At 52.0% G+C, this 23,308-nt stretch overlaps 1 protein-coding gene across 8 annotated transcripts in view; it reads left to right on the forward strand.

The window, feature by feature from the left end:
• The window catches only part of COMP (cartilage oligomeric matrix protein), a 32,023-nt gene that overhangs the window by 7,106 nt on the left and 1,609 nt on the right, over positions 1-23,308 (forward strand). For 3 of the 8 annotated variants that reach the window (XM_072919316.1, XM_072919318.1, XM_072919319.1), the window contains 16 exons: positions 7,337-7,438; positions 13,479-13,559; positions 14,390-14,475; positions 14,721-14,772; positions 15,387-15,559; positions 17,214-17,351; positions 18,296-18,373; positions 18,870-19,037; positions 19,878-19,982; positions 20,110-20,217; positions 20,572-20,731; positions 21,158-21,276; positions 21,510-21,562; positions 21,859-22,052; positions 22,839-23,017; positions 23,177-23,225. In XM_072919316.1, the coding sequence (XP_072775417.1) occupies positions 7,369-7,438; positions 13,479-13,559; positions 14,390-14,475; positions 14,721-14,772; positions 15,387-15,559; positions 17,214-17,351; positions 18,296-18,373; positions 18,870-19,037; positions 19,878-19,982; positions 20,110-20,217; positions 20,572-20,731; positions 21,158-21,276; positions 21,510-21,562; positions 21,859-22,052; positions 22,839-23,017; positions 23,177-23,225 (1,813 nt within the window). In that variant the 5' untranslated portion in view covers positions 7,337-7,368. Of the gene's footprint in view, positions 1-3,325; positions 3,393-7,336; positions 7,439-8,679; positions 8,734-11,557; positions 11,703-13,478; positions 13,560-14,389; positions 14,476-14,720; positions 14,773-15,386; positions 15,560-17,213; positions 17,352-18,295; positions 18,374-18,869; positions 19,038-19,877; positions 19,983-20,109; positions 20,218-20,571; positions 20,732-21,157; positions 21,277-21,509; positions 21,563-21,858; positions 22,053-22,838; positions 23,018-23,176; positions 23,226-23,308 lie in introns of those variants that run through there. The other 5 variants (XM_072919317.1, XM_072919320.1, XM_041710911.2 and 2 more) reach the window with 5 other exon arrangements.

Below are 23,308 nucleotides of genomic sequence, written 5' to 3' on the forward strand. Positions count from 1 at the left end.
AATCCAAATTTGGAAAAGAAGGAGTGTAAAGTCATTTATGCTTCCACAGCTATAGGAAAAACTGGTGATATTTCATCAAGTTTAAGTTTCTTTTTCATTTTTGCTGAAGAAAAATCAAGCAGAATTGAGGGAACCCAAAAGGGTTGGGTGTTGCAGTTGTTTTGCCATCGTGGAAGGCCTTTCCAAGGAGCTGTGTTTGTCGTGTCTGGGGGGATGGTTTTAGGAAGGGGAAGGAATGTTTTCCTTGCAGAATTCTGTGGATTTCAGGAGGAACCCAGCCAGGGCTGCCCTCAGGCTGTGAATGGTCTCAGTGTAGTTCTGTGAGGCCTTCCCAGAAGTCAGGAGCTGCTTGGAAATGAACCCAGGAATGCCATCAAACAGCCTGGGACGAGATCAAGGGGGCTGTGGGCTCCCAGGCTGTCCCACATTCCCCAAGGGGAACATTCCCATCCCAGAGGGCACCAGCACCCCAAAACAGAGGGACCCTTGAACTCTGGAGCCGTGCTGGGAGGTTTCCCCTCATCCCACGATGCTCAGGGCTCTTCCAGCTGCTCCCTTTGCCAAGGATGGTGGCTTGTCCCTTTTCCACGTGCTCCCACGGCCTGGGGAGGATCCTGCCCCCAGCCCGGCGGCGCTGGGCGCTGGCAGCGCCTCAGGATCGTGCTGGAAACACCTCAGCAGCTGCTCCGTGCGAGGAGGCAGCGTTCCCACCGGGAAGGGCGGCCAGCTGGACAGGGAATAGCACTGCAAAGGCCGTGGAAATTCGGGGAGAAGGACTTCTGCCATGCTGGTCCCTTCAGAGTCACCAGCAGAGCCGGGCTTCATGTTCCAGAGGCTGCCACAGGTGCTCCGATGCACGTGGAGCCTGGTGGAGCTGCTGGATTCGGGGCAGGGCCTGTGGCAGCACAGCAAACCCATGGAGCAGCCTGGAAACTCTGAACTGGGCTGCTTCTGCTAAAAACGGCACCGCTGGCCTTGATTTACGAGCAAACAGAAGGCTGCAAACGGCCTCGGGAGCCTGGCCCAGAAATCCATCAGCCTGATGTCATGTGGAGAGGGCCCAGAACACAGAATTATTTTTATGGAGTTGTTAGCAAGTGTTATTAAAAATTTGAAAAGTTCAATTGGAATTTTTTTTTTGGCTATAGGATGAGGGCAGAGCAGAAGTCCTGGGATGGATGTGGACAAGACATTCCAGTTCTAGGCCACCCTTCCTGGCTCCAGATGAGAACACAGCTTTGCTGGAAGAGGGGATTGCAAAAGGGGAAGTGAGAGAGGTCTGGAGAGCAATAATTTTAAACAGCACTTCAGCCATGATGTCATTTCAGCTGAAAAATAATGTTCAAGTTTGGGCAAGCAGAGCTCGGGGCCAGCAGCCAGGGTGGGGAGAAACTGCAGCAAAATGGAAAGCCCAAAGCGTGGAAGGTCATGGTGGAAAACAAAATCAGAATAACCCTGAAAAAAGGTGGCTAAAAACCCTGGAATTTTCTGTGAGCATGAAGATTCCAAGGAAATGGAGGGGAGGAAGATGTTCAAACCCTGGACAGGGTTTTCACTCCTCTGTCTGGAAGTCAGAAGCCAAATTCTGGAGCACAGGAACAGCCTGAAGGATTGTTGTGACCCATACTGTGATCCCAAAGTGACCCCAAGCTCTTCTCCTGGGATTTAACCCAAATCCAGCCAAAATCTGCATCCACATCCTTTGCCTGAGAAGGCCCAAAGGCTGAAACAACCAAGGGACGTTGTTCCAGTGGATTTGGACATCAAAAATGCCATCTAAAAACTGCTTTGTGGGGTTCCTCCCTCACGGGCTGAACTGGAGGATCACCCTCAGGCCAGGCTGCAGCCTCAGCCCTTTCTTTCCATGGGGTTTTAATTGAATTCCCACTAAGCCAGCCATAGAAAGCTGAGGCTTGCTCAGCCTTGGGTAAAGCCTCGCACATTTTGTCCTTTTCTCGTTCTCTGTTCCACCACAAACCTCAGCTGGGGGGAAAAAACCCAACAAAGCAAGCGGAGGAAGGGGCACCTGCAGCTGGAAATGACAAACAGCTCCTGTTTCAGGAGGAGATTTAGGACTTGGAGCTCCCCAGGAACAACTTCTCTTCCCGCTGTGCTGGGAGCCAGGAATGAGCTCAGGCTGTGAGATCAGATTTTGCTGAGTCTACAGGGTTAGGCTTGTTCTTTCCTCTTTTCCAGAAGTTCCCCTCTCCAAGCCATGCCTGGATATTTGATTTCCTGGGGAAATCTCAGCAGCTTTTGCTGCCTTTTGTGTCCGGGACACTCAACTCTGCCAGCAGAAAAAGTTGCTTTTGTCATTCCCATTTCTCCACCTGAGCGTGGGGTTCCTGGAATCCTGGGAGCTTTTCCTGGAAGAAGTGGTGCAGGCCGGAATGGCTTGTGCAGAAAGCACTCCAAGGCCTCAGAGATGGCCAGGAGGCAGCTGGAATTCAGGGAGAGCTCTTGGAATCCTCTCTCCTGGTGGGTACTTCTCTGGCTGTCGATGAGCACCCAACGTGCTCTGGCTCGAGGGGAAGCTCAGGGAAGAACCTGACCCTGTGCTGGCCAAAAGGAATTGGAATTTTATGGAGGGAACACTGCAAAAATGCAGAGGATTGACGTGGTCTCCATCTGGAATTCAAATTAAAGGGAATTTGGGACCATCACAATCAGGCCAAACCTGTGCCCTTGCAATTTTTGGGTAGGAAGAGCAGTTCAGATGAAGCAAGGGCTGACTCTGGATCTCTCCACAGCCCATCATCCTGAAAATTATTATGGAAAAAGAGCAGGCTTGCCCTTGAGGCTGTTTTTCAGCTCTGGGTGGGGTCGGGAGAAGGCATTGCCAGCACTCCCCAGAGCCAGGTCATTCCTGGGAGATTTCTGGGGCTGAGATTTTCCAGAAAACTCCAGAGGTTTGGGTCAGTCTCCATCCTCCTTCTTTCTGGAGAGCTTCCCATCCCTTGTGAGCCTGCACACGCCGTTTTTCCATTTCTCTGGAAGTGACCAAAAACCCCAAAACAAGCCCAGAGCCTGGATGATGCAGAATTTTCCTCTGAGCTCATCGAGGATGTCCAAAGCAGCACCATTCACAGATGGGGCCAAGAATCTGTAATGTCTCAAAGCTGAGCAAAATAAAACGTGTGTGAGAGGAGATGGGTGATAAGGGGAGCTGAGGGGGTGGGAGTCAGGAAAAAGATGGATTTGGGAGCTCAGTGGTTGTCCCAAAAGCCATGAGGGGGTGAAATGAGCATTTCCACGAGTGCAGCTGTTGGTTTGAGTCTCTTTAATGAATTATTTTGATTTACATTTGTTAATTGCCTTCAGGAAGGAGCTGCAGCTCCGGACTGAGAAGATTCTCCTGCATGGAAGTGTTTCCCACTGTTCAGCTGCTGCAGGTTTTTATTTCTGGAATTTCCTCTCTTTCTTATTTGGGAATTCACCTTTTTATTGGAGGAAATCTTTCTTTGGAGAGAGACAAAGGACAGGGTGAGGAATCCTGAGGGTGTCCCTGTCCTTGCCCATGCCCAGAGCATCTCTGTGCATTCATCCTGCTCACAGCCAGCATTATCCTGGCTGGAAAACCTCTGGAATGCCTCAGGAAATCCCTGGGAGGGGGACACAGGGTGAGGAACTGACACACCAGGGGCTGCCCTGGGATTGTTCCTCTCTGCTCGATCCTTCTGTGCTCGGGATTTTGGGAGCAGTTCCCAAAGGAATTGAAAGCAGTTTTTGAGGAAGAAAACTTCCTTCTGGTGTGCTGGGGATGAAATATCAGCTGAGAGGGGGACAGGAAAAAAGGGTCGAGACAAAGCTCTGCTCCACCACCCCCAGAAGAGGAAGAATTTGATAATAAATCCATTTTCTTGTTCAAGATTCTCGTTTTACCAAAGGACAATGAGACCACTTCCAAGAGCAGCATGGAGAGCTTGCTGGTGCTTCCTCTACCCCTCTTTTCTTTGTGTTCCTCACAAATCTCCCCATTCCACTGCAAAAAACCCCACCTATCCTGCAGAGTTCTCATTGTAATTCAGAAAGGTTTTCTCCCCCATTTTCCTATATAAGAAAAAGCCCTTTTTCTTCACACAAGTGTTAAATGACTCCTATTAAAACCAAATTTAAGTGAATTAAAGTGAATTCAATCTCTCCCTGAGACGAGACAGAGAATATTACATTCAATAATCAATTTATTTGCCCCCTTTTCTCTGTCCCACTCAGTATTTCCAGTTGGGAGAAAGGGAATTAACACACAGTGATCGATCCTTTTTCCTCTCCTTACAACTTAAATCTCATTTCCAGCAGGGAAAAGGTTTCTGTCTCCTGCCAAGAGCTGGCTGCAAAATCATTTGTACAGAGCACCTCTTTGATCACTGCTGTCCTGAAAAGACCTGATTGCTGGGTTTGCCTTTTTCCAGCTGTTAGATTATCCCAGATATCTTCCTGCTGGATTTGTTGAGGGGTTTTTTAATGGAAAAAGGGAAAATTTGGAAGGGAAACCCAGCCCCTGTCACAGTCAGTGAGAGGAAGAAGCAAGAGAAGTGGCATTAATTTTGAATTAATTAACTAAAAGTTGGTTTTTGCTGTGTATTCAGGAGATTTGGGCAGGTTCCCTTAAGAAAAGCCCTGGCATGGAAAATCTCTGGAGTTCCCTTGGGATGCCCATGGACAGGGCAGCTCTGGGGGCAGCATGGCCACAATTCCTGGGAAATTCCCAGTTCCCCACTTCTCATCCCCATTTTCTTTGGGGGCTGTGCCCAACTCCATCTCCAGGGGATCCATTCCTCAGCTCCCTGGGAAAAACCCGATTTTCTCTGGCGTTCCAACCCAAATATTTCCCTTTCCCCCTGGATTTGGCTGTGCTCCCTGTCCCTGTTTTTAGGGGTGAATGTTGTCAGGTTCCTTGGGATCCTCCCTGTGGGAAGGAGAGATGGAAGCTCTGTCCTGGCTGTCCCCAGCCGTGCCAGGAGGCAGCAACCTGAGGACACCAAATCCTGGTCCGAGCCATCCTTGGGGTCACAGAAATGCCGTTTTTCCTACAGAAAATGTGGATTTTTGTCCAACCCCAGAGCCCACAGCCCGCAGGCAGCTCCAGCAGCGAGGAGATCCCCAGGATCCCTGAGCTCCAGGGTTCCCCGTGCCAGATGTTCCTTTGGAGTTAATAATTCTTGGGATGCGTTCAAAGCCAGCTCAGTGCTCCCAGAGAGAGGTCCCAGAGCTATTAAAGCGTGGACGTGCTGTCTGCCCACCTCCACCGTGATCTCAGAGCCCTGAGCACTTCCAGTCCTGCCTGCAGGAGCCAGCTCCTGTTTACTCCTGCCTGGAGACCCCTGGCTCCCAAAATTCAGGAGCTTTGACCACAGAGATCAGTGGGATGCATCATTTAGGGGAAAAGGAAAGGCCAGGCTGCTTCGAAGAGCTTTTGTTTTTAAGCTCTGCCATCCCAGGGAGTTTTGGGAACACGGAGCAGTAAATCTGTGTTATTGTCATTATGACTCTGGGAAGTGTTTTTCGGGAGAAAATCCCAAAAAAAGAAAGCGAGATCACAGCCAAAGGACTTTCAGTGGGAAAAGCTGAAGACTCTGAGCATGAAAGTCCCAACAATTCCCAGCACTCAGCGATGGCTTCGCTCTCTCATCACTTTGCACCTCTCTCAGACAAAACATCCCTCAGCCTCCCCCGATTTCCCAGCACAATTCCAGCGAATTATTCCCGCTTTCCTCGGCGTGTCTGAGCTCCCGCTGGCTGCTGGAGGAAGAGGAGCTCATTGTTACAAATGAGCCTAATCCAGAGCTCCACATCTTTTATTATCCCTGCTAGAAATCGGAAAAAATGCAGGGCCGCTTCCTGCGGGGTTTTCAGCGCCCGCCTGGGGCTGGGGTTGTGCCATGGATGGCGCTGGGTGCCTCAGGCACATTCCCGCATCCCCACATCCCCACATTCCCATATTCCCACATCCCTACATCCCCACATCCCCACATTCCCACATCCCCACATCCCCATCCCCATCTGCAGGTCTCCTTCCTGGGCAGGATGGGCCACAGCTCCTCCCGACCTGTCCTCCCCTGGGATTTGTTCCCTGCCAGGGCTGGGGGGACTTTGGGGCCCTGTGGGAACCCAGCACATCCCCCTGGCTGCCCTGGCTGTCCCCAGACCCTGTAAGGATCTCGGGCACCTTGGCACCAAGTCACAAACACCCGTGGCTTCGATTTTAGCCCGTGGGAAAAGCTGCCAACTCTGTGTGAGGAATCCCAAGCCACAAGGGTTTGAGTAGTGTGGTAGTTGGATTAACAGTGGGTGAAAAAGTAGAATTTTGGGGTTTTTAGAATGGGTTCAAGGGGACAAGATGGATTGGGCATGTCCTGGCCTTCTTCTCCTTCTCCTTGCCCTCCATGCCTTGCTGTGCTGGTGACACTTTTCTGTTGGTTTAAGGTAGAGACACACTGCCCAACATAAATGATTGATATTGGTGCATTATTGTAAATATAGCACATGTGGTTTTGGGTATAAAATGTGAAATTTTAGTATACAATGTGTAAATAAAGTGTGTAAATTTTAGTATAAAATGCCCTAGAGGGCAGACAGAATGCCATGGCCCCGGGAAGAAATCCGAATTTCACACTGTGGATGCTCCATCTGCAAATTCCCAAATACTGCATGGAAACAGCTGGACACTGCAGCTGGAGGCAGGATCCTCCTTCCTGGCCCACCTTTCTGCTCCCAGACAAAACAAAAACCCTGGGTTTTTTTGTTTTTTTTTTTTTAATCCTTTTTTAAAAGCCTGCACAAACAGGATTTTCCAGCTTGATCGTGTTCAAACCCCAATCTCACCCGTTGCTAAAACAATCCCAACAAACAGATTCCAAAAGGATCCCCTCAGAGCTGCTGCCAGCGCTGAGCTAACGACCTGGAGCCATTAATTAATTAATTAATTAATTAATAATGGATAGCAGTAGCAGCAGTGATTATGTGAGATAAACACCCAGAGTGATGCAAATATTAGAAATAAATCCATTAATCCGTGGGAAGGGCGGCCCATCCATGGAATAATCCACTGAGGGCTGTGCTTTGTCACAGCTTTGAGGAGTCCCAGCCTGCTGCAGTCTGCTTTGTGTCTCTAACTCTGAATTCCTCAGGAAATTGAGGCATTAAAGACCTTTTTAAAATCACTTTAATGCTTTGATTTTCCATTTAATCAGTGGCAAAGTGAATTAAACCTGGAGGCAGCTCCATTGTGCAATGTATCCTTAATTTTTTTAAACTTTATCCTTAGTTTTTTTTAACTTCATCCTTAATTTTTTTAACTTCACCCCTAATTTCTTTACTTGGTCCTTTATTTCTCCAGCTGTTTTCTTCCCCATTTATGAAATTTGAACCATGACAAGGCTGGGCTACCTTGAAGGGGAAGACAGGGACTGGCACCTTGGGACCTGGATGGTTCTTTCAAGTAAGGTTGAGCTTCCAAGCATCATTTTTATTAGGATTTATTGGGATTTATTTGATTTATTTGGATTTATTGATATTTATTGGGATTTATTGGTGTTTATTGGGGTTTATTTGGATTTATTGTGATTTATTGAGGTTTATTGATATTTATTGGGATTTATTGGGGTTTATTTGGATTTATTGGGGTTTATTGATATTTACTGAGATTTATTGGGGTTTATTTGGATTTATTGGGATTTATTGGAATTCCAGGATCCTAGGAAAGCATGGAATTGCATTGCAAGTTTTCCAAATCTGCTCCTGGAGTCCCTGGGGAATAAAAGAAAGGAGGAATGGGCTTGAATGGCATCCCTTAAAACTGGGGATTTCACTGACTGGAAACATTTAAAAACCTTTGGAAGCCCAAACTGTGAGGAGAATGAGATGTTTCTTGAAGGCTTTCCTTGTATCTCCTCTATAATTTGGATTTTTACCCCAGAAATGCATCAGAGCCCCTCTGAAACCCTTCTCACCCCAGCTCCAGGCCGGAGATGTTTTCCACTTATTTTTAGAACCTGACCTTCCAAGGCTGAAAAATAACATTTTCCTCCTTCTGACTTTTGTCCTTCACTTGGCAGAGGCCAGTTCAAAACAGAGAAATGGAAAATATTTCAACTTTCAGGCAGCAGGAGCTTTGCTTTTTTGTTGTTTGTTTGTGAGCTCCTCTCATTTGTGATGTCAGCTCCAGGCAGGAAAAAAAGGTGTAACGAACCTGGCAGTGCCCAGACTCCAAAAAAACCCCCAAAACACCCCAAATAAACATTTTCTGCTGCATATTTTGATTTTTTTTTTTTCAATCAGTAAAGCTTCAATAATAATCCTGCTCCAGGCTGGGAGATGTTTCTCCATCAGTTCCTTCTGAATTTGGGTTTTTTTCAGCAGGAACAAGCAAAGTTTTCTGCTCCTGAGCTAGGTTGGAGGTGATTTAAAGCGAATCCAGGGATGGATTTAGGAAGAAATCAGGTGAATCCAAGGAAAATAAAGGTGGGAATGACCTCAGCCCACCAACTGCTCTGCTCAAGGCAGGAGGAACCAGCTCTCAGTGGCCACAGCTGACCCCAAAAATCTGCTGCAGCCTAAAGAAAAATTCCTTTGGGTTTCTGAAAGGATGAAAATGGGAAAAAAAATTAAAAATAGAAAAAATTGCCTTCATATGCAGGAGCCTTCATTCCTTTAAATGTCAATTATTGGGGTTTCTTTCAGCCTGGAGCAAAAAGCCCAAAGGAAATGACCTGGCTTGTCAATTGTGTGGTTTTGGTGAGTTAATTTGGCTGTTAAATAACAGAAATAATAGAAAATGTGGTTATTTTGATATATAATGAAACCACCATTATATATAATAATAGACCTATTGTTATTATCAGTTTATAGGGTTATAAAATGGGATTTTGGAAGTGCTGAGCTCTGTCCAGAGGCAGCAGATGACTCCTGATGGGATTTAAATTTTAAAAACTCCCTCCCTGGCTGGCTGGAGGTCACAAAGTAATCCCCAAATGCTTTTTCCTCTCCAGAACTTTGGCATTTGGGCCACTGAAAATTTTAGACCCAACTTTCAATGGTTTGGTTTGTGTGTTTATTTTTTATGTGGATTTATTTGATCAATAAATACATCAACATTAATTGAAAATGCATTTCAAATATAGAAATAAAATCTGCTATCTGTGGATGGGAATTTTAAGGCCCTTCCAACCCAAGCCAGTCCATGATTCCATGATGCCACGATTTTTTTTTTTTTTCCTGCAAAATGAGGATTTTGGGGTCTCTTTGCTCCCCACACAAAGCAGATTTTTGGTCAGTTGCATCTCTCACAAGTGACCCTGTCCACTCTTCATTCCATGGGAATTACATCTCTTTCTTTCTGCACTTTTATGACTTTTCCACAGTCAAAAAAACTCATTTTTTTCATGAATACTTGGCAAAACCCCTTTTTTATTCGTGCCTCTGATAAGCGATGTGTTTTTCCTTCACTCTGCGCTGCCAGAACAGGGACTGCTGCCTTTCCTGGGAGTGAGAATGTGAAAATTCGGGATTTTCCTGGCTGCTCCTGCCCTCCCCAGCTGGATGAGCCCCAATTCTCACAGCTCCGGGTGAAAGATTTGATCCCTGAGGGATGTGGCACAGGGAATTTCTCCATCACTCACTCCTCATTTGTTACTGAAAAATCCAGATTATAAAGCAGATTTTCCCTCAGGATAGCAGTGGGAAAAAATCCTATTTTTGTCTTTAATAATTATAATAACAATAACAATAACAATAATAATGGTAATAATAGCATTAATAATAATGATGATAATGATGATTGTGATAATTATTATGATGGTGATAGTGATAATGATAATGATAATGATATAATGATAATGATAATGGTTGATTTATCCAGAAATGCTAAAACCAGGGAAATTCCAATATTTTGATCCCACAAGGATCAAACCCTTCAGCCCCTGGCTGGATGTGCCAGCAGAGCCACCCAGATGTCACTGAGTCCAAATTTCCAGTGGGAATTTCCTGCAAAAAAGAGTAAAAATCCATAAATTCCAGCATTCCTGGCACAGCAAACCGGGAATATTTATGATTTATTATTTATTGTTTATTTTAGGGCCTGTGTGGGCCCCGCAGCGCCCTCAGGGCTGGGCCCGGTCACCACAGGGGCCTGGAGCTTGGGAGGTCTGAGGTAAAAGCAGGGAAAAAATCCCATTTTCTGTAAATATCCCAAATTCCTGCTGCTCCCGCTTCTTAAAGACTGAGCTTCTGTTTCCTGGGGTTTCCCTCAGCCTCTCCTGTTTGCTTTTTGGGGTTTTTTTGGGGGTTTTTTTGCTGCATTTCCAGGCCAAACTCCAGGAATGTTCCAGGCCTTTCCTCCCACCTGGAATTCTTCTTGGGATTAGGAAATTCTTGGAAGTTTTTCCACTTTTTCCTCAGCTGCCCCAGGGTGGATTTGTCCATCCTGTCTGTGTTTCCTGCTGGGAGAGAAAAAGCTGCAATTTGCGTTTTTTCCCCCTCAGTTTTGCACTTCATCCTTCCTTCGGGAATAAAAATTGGAATTTTCTTCCAGTTTTTTTCTTCCAGTTTTTTTTTTTCTTCCTATTTCAGCACCAAAACAAAACAAAAAAAAAATCTGAAATTTTCTTCCATTTTTTTTTTCTCCCATTTTTTTCTTCCAGTTTTTTTTTTCCTTCCTATTTTAGTACCAAAAAAACCCCAAAAATCACTTTGTTTATTTTGGAGCCGGCAGAGCGGAGCCAGCGGTGACGCGGCCTGAGAGGAGCAGAGCGGGGAAGGACAGAGGGAGGGAGGGAGGGAGGAGGAGAGAAGGAGGGAAAGAAGGAGGGAGGGAAGGAGGGAAGGAGGGAGAAGGAGAGAAGGAGGGAGGGAGGGAAGGAGGGAGGGAGAAGGAGAGAAGGAGGGAGGGAAGGAGGGTGAAGGAGAGAAGGAAGGAGAGAGAAGGGGGGAAGGAGGGAAGAAGGGAGAAGGAGAGAAGGAGGGAGAAGGAAGGAAGGAGGAGGGAGGGATGAAGGAGGAAGGAGGGAAGGAAGGAGGGAAGGCAGGAGGAAGGAGGGAGGGAGGAAGGAGGCAGGAGGAGGCAGGAGGGCAGGAGGGAGGGAGAAGGAGGGAAGGAGGGGGAAAGAGGGAAGGAGGGAGGGATGAAGGAGGGAGGAAAAAGGGAAGGAGAGAGGAGGGAGAAGGGAAGGAAGGAGAAGGGGGGAAGGAGGGAGAAAGGCAGGAAGGGAGGGAGAAAGGAGGGAGAAGGAAGGAGGAAGGACGGAGGAAGGAGGAGACAGGAGGGAGGGAGAAGGAGGCAGGAGGGAAGGAGGGAGGGAAGGAGGGAAGGCAGGAGGAAGGAGGGAGGGAGGAAGGGAGGCAGGAGGGAGGGAGAAGGAGGCAGGAGGGAAGGAGGGAAGGAGGGAGGGCAGGAGGTAGGGAGAAGCAGGCAGGAGGGAAGGAGGGAGGAAGGAGGGAGGGAGAAGCAGGCAAGAGGAAGGAAGGCAGGAGGGAGGGAGGAAGGAGGAAGGAAGGAGGGAGGGAGAAGGAGGCAGGAGGGAAGGAGGGAGGAAGGAGGGAGGGAGAAGCAGGCAGGAGGAAGGAGGAAGGAGGGAGGCAGGCGCCCATAAATAGCCCGGCTGGCCGGGCAGAGCAGCCCCGCGCCGCGATGGCCGCAGCGCCGCTCCCGCTGCTGCTCCTGCTGCTGCTGTGCGCTCCGCTCGGCTGGGGCCAGCAGAGGAGGATCGGTAAGCGGCTGCCCCCGGATCCTGCTGCTTTTACTCCCATTTACTGATGCCTTTATTCGGATTTTACTCCCGTTTTACTCTGATTTAATGATGGGTTTACTCTGACTTTACTCTGATTTTATTCTGATTTAACTCTGATTTAATGATGATTTAATTCTGATTTAACTCCAATTTTACACTGCTTTAAGTCTGCTTTAACTCCAATTTTACTCTGATTTAACTCTTAACTCTGATTTAATGTTGATTTCATTCTGCTTTAACTAAGGATTAACTCGGGTTTAATTCTACTTTAACTCTGATTTAATGTGGATTTCATTCCACTTTAACTCTGCTTTAACTCTGCTTTAACTCTGCTTTAACTCCACTTTAACTCCACTTTAATCCTGACTTAACTCTCCTTTAACTTGGATTTAATCCTGATTTAACTCCTCTTTAACTCCACTTTGACTCCGCTATAACTCCGCTTTAATCCTGATTTAACTCTGCTTTAATTCTGATTTAATGCTGATTTCATTCTGCTTTAACTCCGCTTTATTTCTCCTTTAATTCGGACTCAATTCTGATTTGTTGAGGCTTTTTTAGGCTGCTCTGGAAATGCTGAGAGGTGGAAGGCAGCTGGAGCCTGAAAATGTTGAAGGGACTTTTATAGGAAAACTGTAAATGCTCCATGAGATTTTTTTCCCCAGTTTTCCTCCTGAGAGATGAAACTTCATTTAAGGAAAAGAAAGGAAATCAATAATTTAAGGGAAGCCCTGACCTCCAGGAATGTTCAAATCCCACTTTTCCAACCCTGCTTTTGGGGAATGCTCAGCTCCAGGAGGATTTCTGGCAATCCAAATTATTCCAAATCCAAAAGTTACTGGAGAGCTCACAAATAATCACTTTTTTTTTTTTTTTTTTTTTTTTTTTTTTTTTTGGGAAGATCCACGAGGTTTTTGGGTTTGTTTGTGGAAAATCAGGACTTTTTATTAAATCAGTGCTGGGAAATTCTCCCTGCTCAAGGATGCAGAGCCCAAATTCCAGCTGATTTTCCCCCTGGACACACAGAGGGTTTTGTGGGATTTACTCCTGGTTTTCTCTTTGCTGTAGGTGAGGGATGGTTTCTGGTCGGAGATTGGCAAATCTGGGGGAAAAGAGAGAAATTATGGGAAAAAATTAGAGAAATTGGGGGGGGAAGTTGAGAAATTATGGGAAAAAATGAGGAATTATGGGGGGAAATGAGAAATTATGGAGAAAATGGAGAAATTATAGGGGGAAATATATAAATTATAGAAAATGGAGAAATTGTGGGGGAAAATGGGAAATTGTAGGACTAAAATGAGAAATTGTAGAAAAATTTGAGAAATTAGAGAGAAAAAAGAGAAATGAGATTGTGCATCCTCATGGCCACCGAGGAATTTGGGATTTGGGAGAATCCCTGAGTTAAACTGGGATGTCCAGTTCCCTTTTCACTCCCAAATTATCCCTAAAAGGCCCCAAATCCCAGAAGCACGAGCTCCATCCTCCCTCCCTTGGGCAGATCCCGGATTTTTTCCCGTTCCCAAAGGGACCCTGCAGACCCCAAATCCCAACGGGATCCTTCCCTGGCTGGGCTCAGGAGCTGCTCCCGCAGCATCCCCGATTTTCCCTGGAGCTGCTCCTGACCTCCTCCAGCATTCCTGATTTTCCCCTGGGGAGGATCCTGACCCGCAGCATTCCCGGTTTTCCCTGGAGCCCCTCCTGACCCGCAGCATTCCCGGTTCCCCCGGCTGAGCCCCGTGTCCTTTGTGTCCCAAGATCCTAGCCGGCCGCTGCCCGGTGCCGCCGCCCGCCCGGCCGCCGCCTTCAGCCGGAATCCCGGGAATGCCGCGGGAGCAGGTGAGAGCGGCCGGGATCCCGGGAATGCCGCACGGAGCTTTCCCGGAGCTCTCCCATCCCGGAGCTTTCCCATCCCGGAGCTTTTCCATCCCGGAGCTTTCCCATCCCGGAGCTTTCCCAGCCCGGAGCTTTCCTGGAATTTTCCCAGCCTGGAGCTCTCCCATCCCGGAGTTTTCCCGGATCCGCTGCTTCTGGCACCCAATCCCTTCCCCAGCGTGAGCTCCAGGGCCTGTGCCAGAGAAGATCCCGGAGCTGTTCCCAAATCCCAGCCCCAAATCCCAGCCAGAAACTCCTTGGGGTGGAGGCTGAACCCGCAATGTTACATTATTCATAGGATAATATATTAATATTATCCATATGATTACTATATTCATCTTATTTTTATTCATAGAATAGAAAATATTATAATAACATTCAAATATAATATTTCTATTTTATAATAGAAAATATTACATGAATAATAATTATTTTCATATAATTATTGTTCATATGTGAATATATGACTATATCATATAGATTCATAATTATTGTTCGCATGTGAATATATGATTATATAATATAGGTTTGTATATACATATATACACATTAACGTATAAACATATGTTTATATGTTAATGTGTATATAATGTTTTAAACATAAATATATGAGTATATGAATATATATCCATCTAGAAATAAATTTTCATATATTCATATGATCTATATAAATATATATAGATATATGGATATAATATATATATCCATATAAACCTTCCCAGGTTTATAATCAGCTGGATTATAAACCTGGGATCCTCTGGGATTTTCCCAACAATTTGGGGTTTTTTTTTTAGGAGGAGAAGTTGGGCCAGAAATGCTGCAAGAAATGAGGGAAACCAACCGAGTGCTGCTGGAAGTTCGGGATCTGTTGAAGCAGCAGGTGGGTGAAAAATTCCCAATTCCCAATTTCCTGAGGGCTGGGAATTCTCTGCTCATTCTGGAACTGGGGAGATCCTTCCTGGGCCTAATTCCCGATTTTTTGAGGGCTGGGAATTCTCTGCTTCCTGTGTAGAGTGGGGAGGTTATTGCTACAAAACAGAACCCAGAGGTGGTTTGTAACTGGGAGATAAAGTTGGGAAAAACTCCCAGGTTGGGAGAAACTGCAGCCCGGCTGTTCCCTTGCAGATCAAGGAGATCACGTTCCTGAAGAACACGGTGATGGAGTGCGACGCCTGCGGTGAGTGCCAGCCGTGCCCGCTGCTGCCAGACGCAATTCCAGCCACAATTCCAGCCACAATTCCAGCTGCCATTCCAGCTGTGCCCACTGCTCCCTGCCCCGCTGCTGCCAGCCGCAATTCCAGCTCCATTCCAGCCACAATTCCAGCCACAATTCCAGCCACAATTCCAGCTGTGCCCGCTGCTGCCAGCCACAATTCCAGCCATGCCCCGGGAGCAGCTTGAGACACCCCAGATCTGAGCCAGTGGCTCTGGGACACCCCAGATCTGAGCTGGTGACTTTGGGACTCCCCATGGTGGCTTTGGGACACCCCGTGGTGGCTTTGGGACACCCCATGGTGGCTTTGGGCCACCCCAAGTTGTGCCGGAGGCTCGGGGACACCCCAGATCTGAGCTGGTGACTTTGGGACTCCCCATAGTGGCTCTGGGACACCCCAGATCTGAGCTGGTGACTTTGGGCCACCCCATGGTGGCTCTGAGACACCCCATGGTGGCTCTGGGACACCCGATGGTGGCTCTGGGCCAGCCCAGGTTGTCCTGGTGGCTCTGGAGCACCGCAGGCTGTCCCGGTGGCCCCGGGGCAGTGTCTCAGGCGCCGCTGTCACTGTCCCGCAGGGATGCGGCCGGAGGTGACGGGCCCGGTGGTGACGGTGACGCAGTTCAGCCGCTGTGTGCCCAACCCCTGCTTCCCCGGCGTGCCCTGCACCGAGAGCGGCGGCGGCTTCCGCTGCGGGCCCTGCCCGGCCGGCTACACCGGGAACGGCACGCACTGCGCCGACGTCAACGAGGTAAGGCGGCAGCGCCCGCCGTGCTGGCATCGCCTGGGCATCGCCTGGGCATCGCCGTGGCATTGCTGTGGCACCACCTTGGCATCAGCCTCGGGGGCAGGGACAGCCCTCAGCGCCTGCAGGAGCTGCAGCTTTGTGCCTGGCACATACCAGGATTCCTGCACTCTGGAATTCTGTGCCAGGCACATGCTGGGGTTCCTGCAATCTGGAATTCTGTGCCAGGCACGTTCCTGCACTCTGGAATTCTGTGCCTGGCACACTCTGGGATTCCTGCAATCTGGAATTCTGTGCCAGGCATGTTCCTGCACTCTGGAATTCTGTGCCAGGCACGTTCCTGCACTCTGGAATTCTGTGCCTGGCACGTTCCTGCACTCTGGAATTCTGTGCCTGGCACATGCTGGGGTTCCTGCACTCTGGAATTCTGTGCCTGGCACGTTCCTGCACTCTGGAATTCTGTGCCTGGCACATGTGGGGTTCCTGCACTCTGGAATTCTGTGCCAGGCACATGCCGGGGTTCCTGCACTCTGGAATTCTGTGCCAGGCACACGCCGGGGTTCCTGCACTCTGGAATTCTGTGCCTGGCACGTTCCTGCACTCTGGAATTCTGTGCCTGGCACACGCCGGGGTTCCTGCACTCTGGAATTCTGTGCCAGGCACGTTCCTGCACTATGGAATTCTGTGCCTGGCACACTCCAGGATTCCTGCACTCTGGAATTCTGTGCCTGGCACACTCTGGGATTCCTGCACTCTGGAATTCTGTGCCAGGCCCTCCCCAGGGAGGGTTTAGGGCCAGTCCAGTCAGGATTTCTCCCAACAAAATAAATCCTGAGGTTTGTGCCACACAGGGAGGGGACTTTGGAACCAGAGCTGCCTCCTTGGCTGAGGAGTTGTTGGAGATAAGATTGATTAGGTGTGGAGTGGGATCAAACAATTCCCAGATAATCCTGAAACAGCAAATTTTAACCACAGGGCTTTGTTTCTGCCCCTAAATCAATCCTTGCTGGGCAGATACCGTGTATTATTTGTAGGAAAATTTCTCTTTTTTCAGGAAATGTGGCATTCCACCAATTCTAAGCTCTGTGTGTGTGCAAAGCTCTGCTCACCCGTGGATTTTTTTGTAGGGCTCCTGAGCTCTGTGCTTCCCAAACCATGAACTTGATTATCCCACTCTTGCAGAACCTCAATTGCATTTCAATTTAAAAACCTGCTGAAGGCCCCATGGGAGATTCTGGGATTGTCAGTCCAAAATACGGGATTGCTGCATCTGCCAGCACAGAGCACCAAAATCCAGGGAAAATGATGAAGTGTCGGAGGAAGCAAAGCATGTGGAGCGATTTTGGAAAGGGTGGTGAACCAACAAGTGGTGTTGTGTTCCGAGGCCAGGGGGAGGAATTGTGCAGCCCCTGGGCTCTGAGGATTCGGGCAGGAGAAGGTGAAGCAAGAGCAGCTCCCTGCAGAGCTCCGGTGCCACCTGAGGCCACTCAGAGCTCCAGCCAGCTTTGCTGTACTGCAGCCCGGGGCCACCCGAGCTGGGGAAGCCCTGGAGGAGCTCCTGTGCCTCTACCTGCCTCCAGACTAAAACTCCAAGAGCTGGACGTGCCCGGGGCTGGAGCTGCCCCCTGGCACAGCCCTGGCACCCTCTCTCTTGTTTCAGTGCAATGCCAACCCCTGCTTCCCGAAAGTCCAGTGCATTAACACCAACCCCGGCTTCCGCTGCGACCCCTGCCCGCCCGGCTTCAGCGGGCAGCTGCTGGAAGGGGTGGGCCTGGCCTTTGCCAGGGCCAACAAGCAGGTGAGAGCCTGGAACCTTCTGTGGCCTCGGGAGCTGGGAATCCTCTCCCCTCTGCAGCCGGGGCTCCAAGGCCTGCGCAGGAACGGGAGGGAAGCGCCAGGTGATGGTTCCTAAAGGTGGAAGGGATTCCTGAGTGATGGAAAGGGAGGGAATTCCCAGCCCTGGAAGTGTCCCAGGCCAGCTTGGAGCAGCCCGGGGTAGTGGAAGGTGTCCCTGGGGGTGGGGATGGGGTGAGTAAAGGTCCCTCCCCACCCAAAGTGCTTTGGGATTCTGTGATTCCATGTGTTGGTGGAGGAGGGTGCCCAGGATGTTCTGGCACCTGAGCCCCAGAGCCACCTCCCCTGTGCCAAACTGGGGCTGGGCAGAGCATCCCAACACCTCTGGGGCCGTGGGGCTGTCCCGGGATTGGGAATGGGAATGGGAACGGGAACGGGAATGGGAATGGGAATGGGAATGGGAATGGGAATGGGAATGGGAATGGGAATGGGAACGGGAATGGGAATGGGAATGGGAATGGGAATCCTATCTGCTGGGACACAGACGAGTTCCTGCAGCTGCTGCCACCCCCTCCCAGCTTCTCTGACAGCTCCAGGCAGATTAAAAATCCCAACAGCCTGGGCTGATTGGGGTTTTTAGGGATAATTATCCCACATGTGGCTCTGGGAATTTAGGGCTGGTCGTGGGATGCAGCCATTGAGCTTCCAAATCCACGGAGCCCCTTCCACAGTGAGGATATTCCAGCTCTGTTCCCAGGCTGGAACCTCTGCTGACTCTGGAGGGGGCTCTGAACCCTGCTGGGACCTGCCTCAAGCTTGGCAGCAGGAAAACCTGCTAGTCCTGGGCTAGTGAGGTGTGCCAGGGCTCTGCTGCTGCTGCTGGGCCCGCCCGAGTCCCGGGTTTTGGGTGGAGGGAAGCCAAAGGCGTGTCCTGCTCTCCCTGGGCAGGTGTGCACCGACATCAACGAGTGCGAGACTGGAGCTGCCACCAATTGTGTCCCAAACTCCATCTGCATCAACACTCGGGTAAATCCTCGGGGATCTGGGAAGGGGCTCCAGGAGAGCTGGAGGGACAGGACACAGGGAATGGCTCCCACTGCCAGAGGGCAGGGCTGGATGGGAGATTGGGAATTGGGAATTGTTCCCTGGAAGGGTGGGGATGGGATGGGATGGGATGGGGTGGGATGGGATGGGATTGGATGGGATGGGATGGGATGGGATGGGATGGGATGGGATGGGATGGGATGGGATGGGATGGGATGGGATGGGATGGGATGGGATGCGATGCGATGCGATGGGATGCGATGGGATGGGATGGGATGGGATGGGATGGGATGGGATGGGATGGGATGGGATGGGATGGGATGGGATGGGATGGGATTCCCAGAGCAGCAGTGGCCGCCCCTGGATCCCCGCAGTGTCCCAGGCCAGACCCGGGACAGGGGGAGGTGTCCCGAGGAGGGGCTGCGGGAGGGATTTCCCGGGATTCCCTTTCGAGCTCCTCCTCGCCGCCTTCCCGCAGGGATCCTACAAGTGCGGGGCCTGCAAGCCGGGCTTTGTGGGGGATCAGATCAGCGGCTGCCGGAGCCAGACGGCCCCAGGGACGCGGCGCTGCCCCAACGGCGAGATCAGCCCGTGCCACGAGAAAGCCGAGTGCATCGTGGAGAGGGACGGCTCCCTGTCCTGCCAGGTCCGGGGCACTGCTGCACCTGGCACCGGGCACGGTGCCACCCTGCCGAGGCTGGGCTCTGCTCCCACCCTCCCCAGTCCCGGACTGGGCTCTGCTCCCCGCCCCTGTGAGATTGGGGTCTGCCCTGATCCCGTGGGATGGAAGGGTCAGGTCTGACTCTCCTGTGTTTGGGGTCTGCAAATGGGGACTGGTCCCAGTCTCCCCCGAGACTGGGGTCGGCTCCCACCCTCCCGAGGCTGGGCTGGGGTCTGGTCTCGCCCTCTGGCCATCTGGATTTAATCCAAATTTTCCTGAGGCGGGGGTCTGGTCCCTCCCTCCCGGGATCGGGGTTGGGTCTCACACTCCTATGGGTCTGGGATTTGGGTCTGATCCAAGCCCCCAACAACAACTGAGGTCTGATCCAGCCACTCCTGGGGTTGGATTGGGGTCTGGTGTGACCCCAGACTCCCTGGGACTGGGGACTGGTGTGACCCCAAACTCCCTGGGACTGGGGACTGGTGTGACCCCAGACTCCCCGGGACTGGGGACTGGTGTGACCCCAGACTCCTGCGGCTGGGGTCGGTGCTCGCTCCTGGTTCCCGCATCCCGCGCTCCTGTCCCGGTCTGCCCTGCCCTCTCCTGGAGAACGCCCTTCCCGAGCCATCCCTGCTGCTCCCGCTGCTCTGGGCTTTCGCTTTTCCCTGCAGGGAATTCCCGGGGCTGGGCAGGATGCGCCCGGTGGCCTCGGAACCGGGTCCTGCTGCTGCTGCATCCGGGATCCGCACTTTCGGGCTGTTTCCCGTAAATCCTTGCATTCCGGAGGCCATCGGGGCCTGATTTTTTGTGTCTGCCCTGCTGCAGTGCCTCGTGGGGTGGGCAGGGAACGGCTACGTGTGCGGGAAGGACACGGACATCGACGGGGTCCCCGACGAGAAGCAGCGCTGCTCCGACAAGAAATGCCGCAAGGTGAGGGCGAGGGCAGAAATCGGGGATTTCAGCCCAGTTTCGCTGCAGGACAGCCCGCGGGTGCTGCCGAGAGCCCCGGAGCTCGGGCTGGGCGCTGTCCCACGTCGCCGTGCCTCTGTCCCGGCAGGATAACTGCATGACCGTGCCCAACTCGGGCCAGGAGGACGCGGACCGGGACGGCATCGGCGACGCCTGCGACGATGATGCCGACGGAGACGGGATCCCGAACGCTGAGGTTGGGGTTCTGCCGGCCCCGCCGGGCTCCTGCAGGGCAGCAGCACCTGCAGGGGGAATTCAGGGGTCCCAGTGTGAATTCAGGGGTCCCGGTGGGAGTTCAGGGGGTCCCGGTGGGAATTCAGGGGTCCCGGTGGGAATTCAGGGGTCCCAGTGTGAATTCAGGGGTCCCGGTGGGAGTTCAGGGGGTTCCAGTGGCAATTCAGGGCATCCCGGTGGGAATTCAGGAGTCCCCATGGAATTCCCAGCCCATGTCCCCAGCCCCGTGTCCCCAGCCCCTGCCCCCTGTCCCCTGCCCCCTGTCCCCGGCCCCTGTCCCCAGCCCCTGTCCCCAGCCCCTGTCCCTGTCCTGCAGGACAACTGTGTGTACACGAGGAACGCCGACCAGCGCAACGCCGACAAGGACAACTTTGGGGACGCGTGTGACAACTGCCGGCAGGTGAAGAACAACGACCAGAGGGACATCGACGGCGACGGCCGGGGCGACGAGTGCGACGAGGACATGGACGGGGACGGTGAGAGCGGGGCAGGGCCCGGGCTGAGCCCGCTGGCACCGGCCAGCTCCGTCCTGGGTGACAAAGCGGGCAGTGCCCCCGGGCTCAGCCCCTCAGGGCGCTGCTCAGCCTTGGGTTTATCATCACTTTACTGTCCACACTCACACCCAGCCACGTCCTGGCTGCCTTGTGCTGCCTTTTAGGGGAGAAACTGGGGAGTCTCCAAGCTGCCAGCAGCTCCTGCTCCAGGCTGGGGGGGTCAGGGCTGTCCCCTGGGGTGGGGACAAACCTGCTGGCTTTGGAAACGGAGCTGATCACAGTTTGCACAAAAGCTGCTCCCAGCAGCCAGGAATCCCAGCAAACAGCACCCCCAAATCCTGAAATCGTTGCTTTACCGTGAATTCACCCCCCTGGATTTCTGTGGATCCACTCTCCCCTGTTTTCCAGGGATCAAAAACTCCATGGACAACTGCAGGAGAGTGCCCAACCCTGACCAGAGGGACGGGGACGGGGACGGCGTGGGGGACGCCTGTGACAGCTGCCCCACCCTCAGCAACCCTGACCAGGTACAGAGCCCCAGTGTGAGTCCTGCAGGGCCATCCCTGTCACCCCGGCCGTGCCCGCGTCACTGCCCAGGTGACAATTCCAGCTGCCAACTTCCTGCCCGGTCCCACTGCTGGAATTCTTCAGAATCCCCCCAAAAATTCCCACAGAAACTCTCCTGCTGTTGGCGGCGCTCTGTTCTCTCCCTTGCCTTTTCCTCTGGAAAATGGAAATTGTTCTTCCTTTATTTTTCTAGAAAGACACTGACCACGATCTGGTGGGGGATGTCTGTGACACCAACCAGGACAGGTGAGCTGCAGAAATTCCAAATTCGATTTATTTGCCTGAAATCCTGGGGGTGAAGGGACCAAAGGGCTGTGACAACCCGGCTTGGCCTCATCTTATAAGAAACGGAGCTTTAGAGGTGGAATTTTCTCCAGCCCTCACAAAAAGTGACCACTGGAAGGAAGGAGCGCTGCCAGAGCTGCCCGTGCTCAGCAGGAACATCCCCGAGCCAGCCCTGAACTGGCTGCGGGTGCCAGCCCCGGGGAGTTCCCGTGCTGGCACCCGTGGGTGACGTCCCCATCCCTGTCCCCTCTCCCCAGCGACGGGGACGGGCACCAGGACTCGCGGGACAACTGCCCCACGGTGCCCAACAGCTCGCAGCTGGACACGGACGGCGACGGGCTGGGCGACGAGTGCGACGAGGACGACGACGACGACGGCGTCCCCGACTTCAGGCCCCCGGGGCCCGACAACTGCCGGCTGGTGCCCAACCCCACCCAGGAGGACTCGGATGGTGAGGGCCGAGCTGAGCCCCACGGCTCCCCTGGGATCGCTCCGGGATCCGCGGGAATCCATTCGGGTGTTCCCGGGACTGACCGGTGCCAGGCCTGGGCCGCTGGCAGCTGTCCTCAGTGCCAGCGGGGGCCAGGTTTGGGGTCAGGTTTGGGACCAGGTTTGGGGTCAGGTCTGGGACCAGGTCTGGGACCAGGTTTGGGGTCAGGTCTGGGACCAGGTTTGGGGTCAGGTCTGGGTTCAGGTCTAGGGCCAGGTTTGGGGTCAGGTTTGGGGTCAGGTTTGGGGCCAGGTTTGGGGCCAGGTTTGGGGTCAGGTTTGGGGTCAGGTTTGGGGTCAGGTTTGGGGTCAGGTTTGGAGTCATGTCTGGGATCAGGTCTGGGATCATGTCTGGGACTAGGTTTGGGACTATGCTTGGAATCAGGTTTGGGGTCACATTTGGGAACACGTTAAGGATCATGTCTGGGGTCGTGTTTGGGGTCATGTTGGGGGTCACGTTTAGGATCACGTGTGGGGTCACATTAAGGATCATATTTGGGATCATGTTTGGGATCGTGTTTAGGATCACGTTTAGGATCATGTTTGGGGTCAGGATCTCTCTCCCAGAAGCGCCGGGGTTTGGGGGTTTCTCTACCAGCAGGAGAAGCCTCCAGGTTTCTCTGCAGCTGCCCGGGGCGTCGCAATTCCTTTGGTGCCCTCAGCTGGTGCTGCCGAGGCTGAGCAAAGCCAGGGCAGGAGCTGCTGCTCCAGGCTCCTTCCTCCTCCTCCTCCTCCTCCTCGTGCCCAGGGGACGGCGTGGGGAACCTGTGTGAGGATGACTTCGACAGGGACATGGTGATCGACAGGATCGATGTCTGCCCCGAGAACGCCGAGGTGACACTCACCGACTTCAGGGCCTTCCAGACCGTGGTGCTGGACCCCGAGGGGGACGCTCAGATTGACCCCAACTGGATCGTCCTCAACCAGGTAGGGAGAGCCCAGCTGGGAGCCACCCTGGAGGCTTTTCCCTAAAAGCCTCCGTGGTTCTGCAGTGCCCAAATCCCGGAGTCGCAGCCCTGGAGCGGCACAAGAGGGAGTTTGGTGTGTCTGCAATTGCACCAAAGAGTCACAATTCCTCTTTCCCAGGGCATGGAGATTGTCCAGACCATGAACAGTGACCCTGGCCTGGCTGTAGGTGAGGAATTTTCCTTTTCCCTTTGGGAAATCATCACTCCACGCAGCTTTGATCAGCCACTGCTTAATGACTCCATCCACTGG

Source organism: Taeniopygia guttata, chromosome 28 (genome assembly GCF_048771995.1).
Source record: "Taeniopygia guttata chromosome 28, bTaeGut7.mat, whole genome shotgun sequence".
Taxonomy (NCBI): Eukaryota; Metazoa; Chordata; class Aves; order Passeriformes; family Estrildidae; genus Taeniopygia; species Taeniopygia guttata.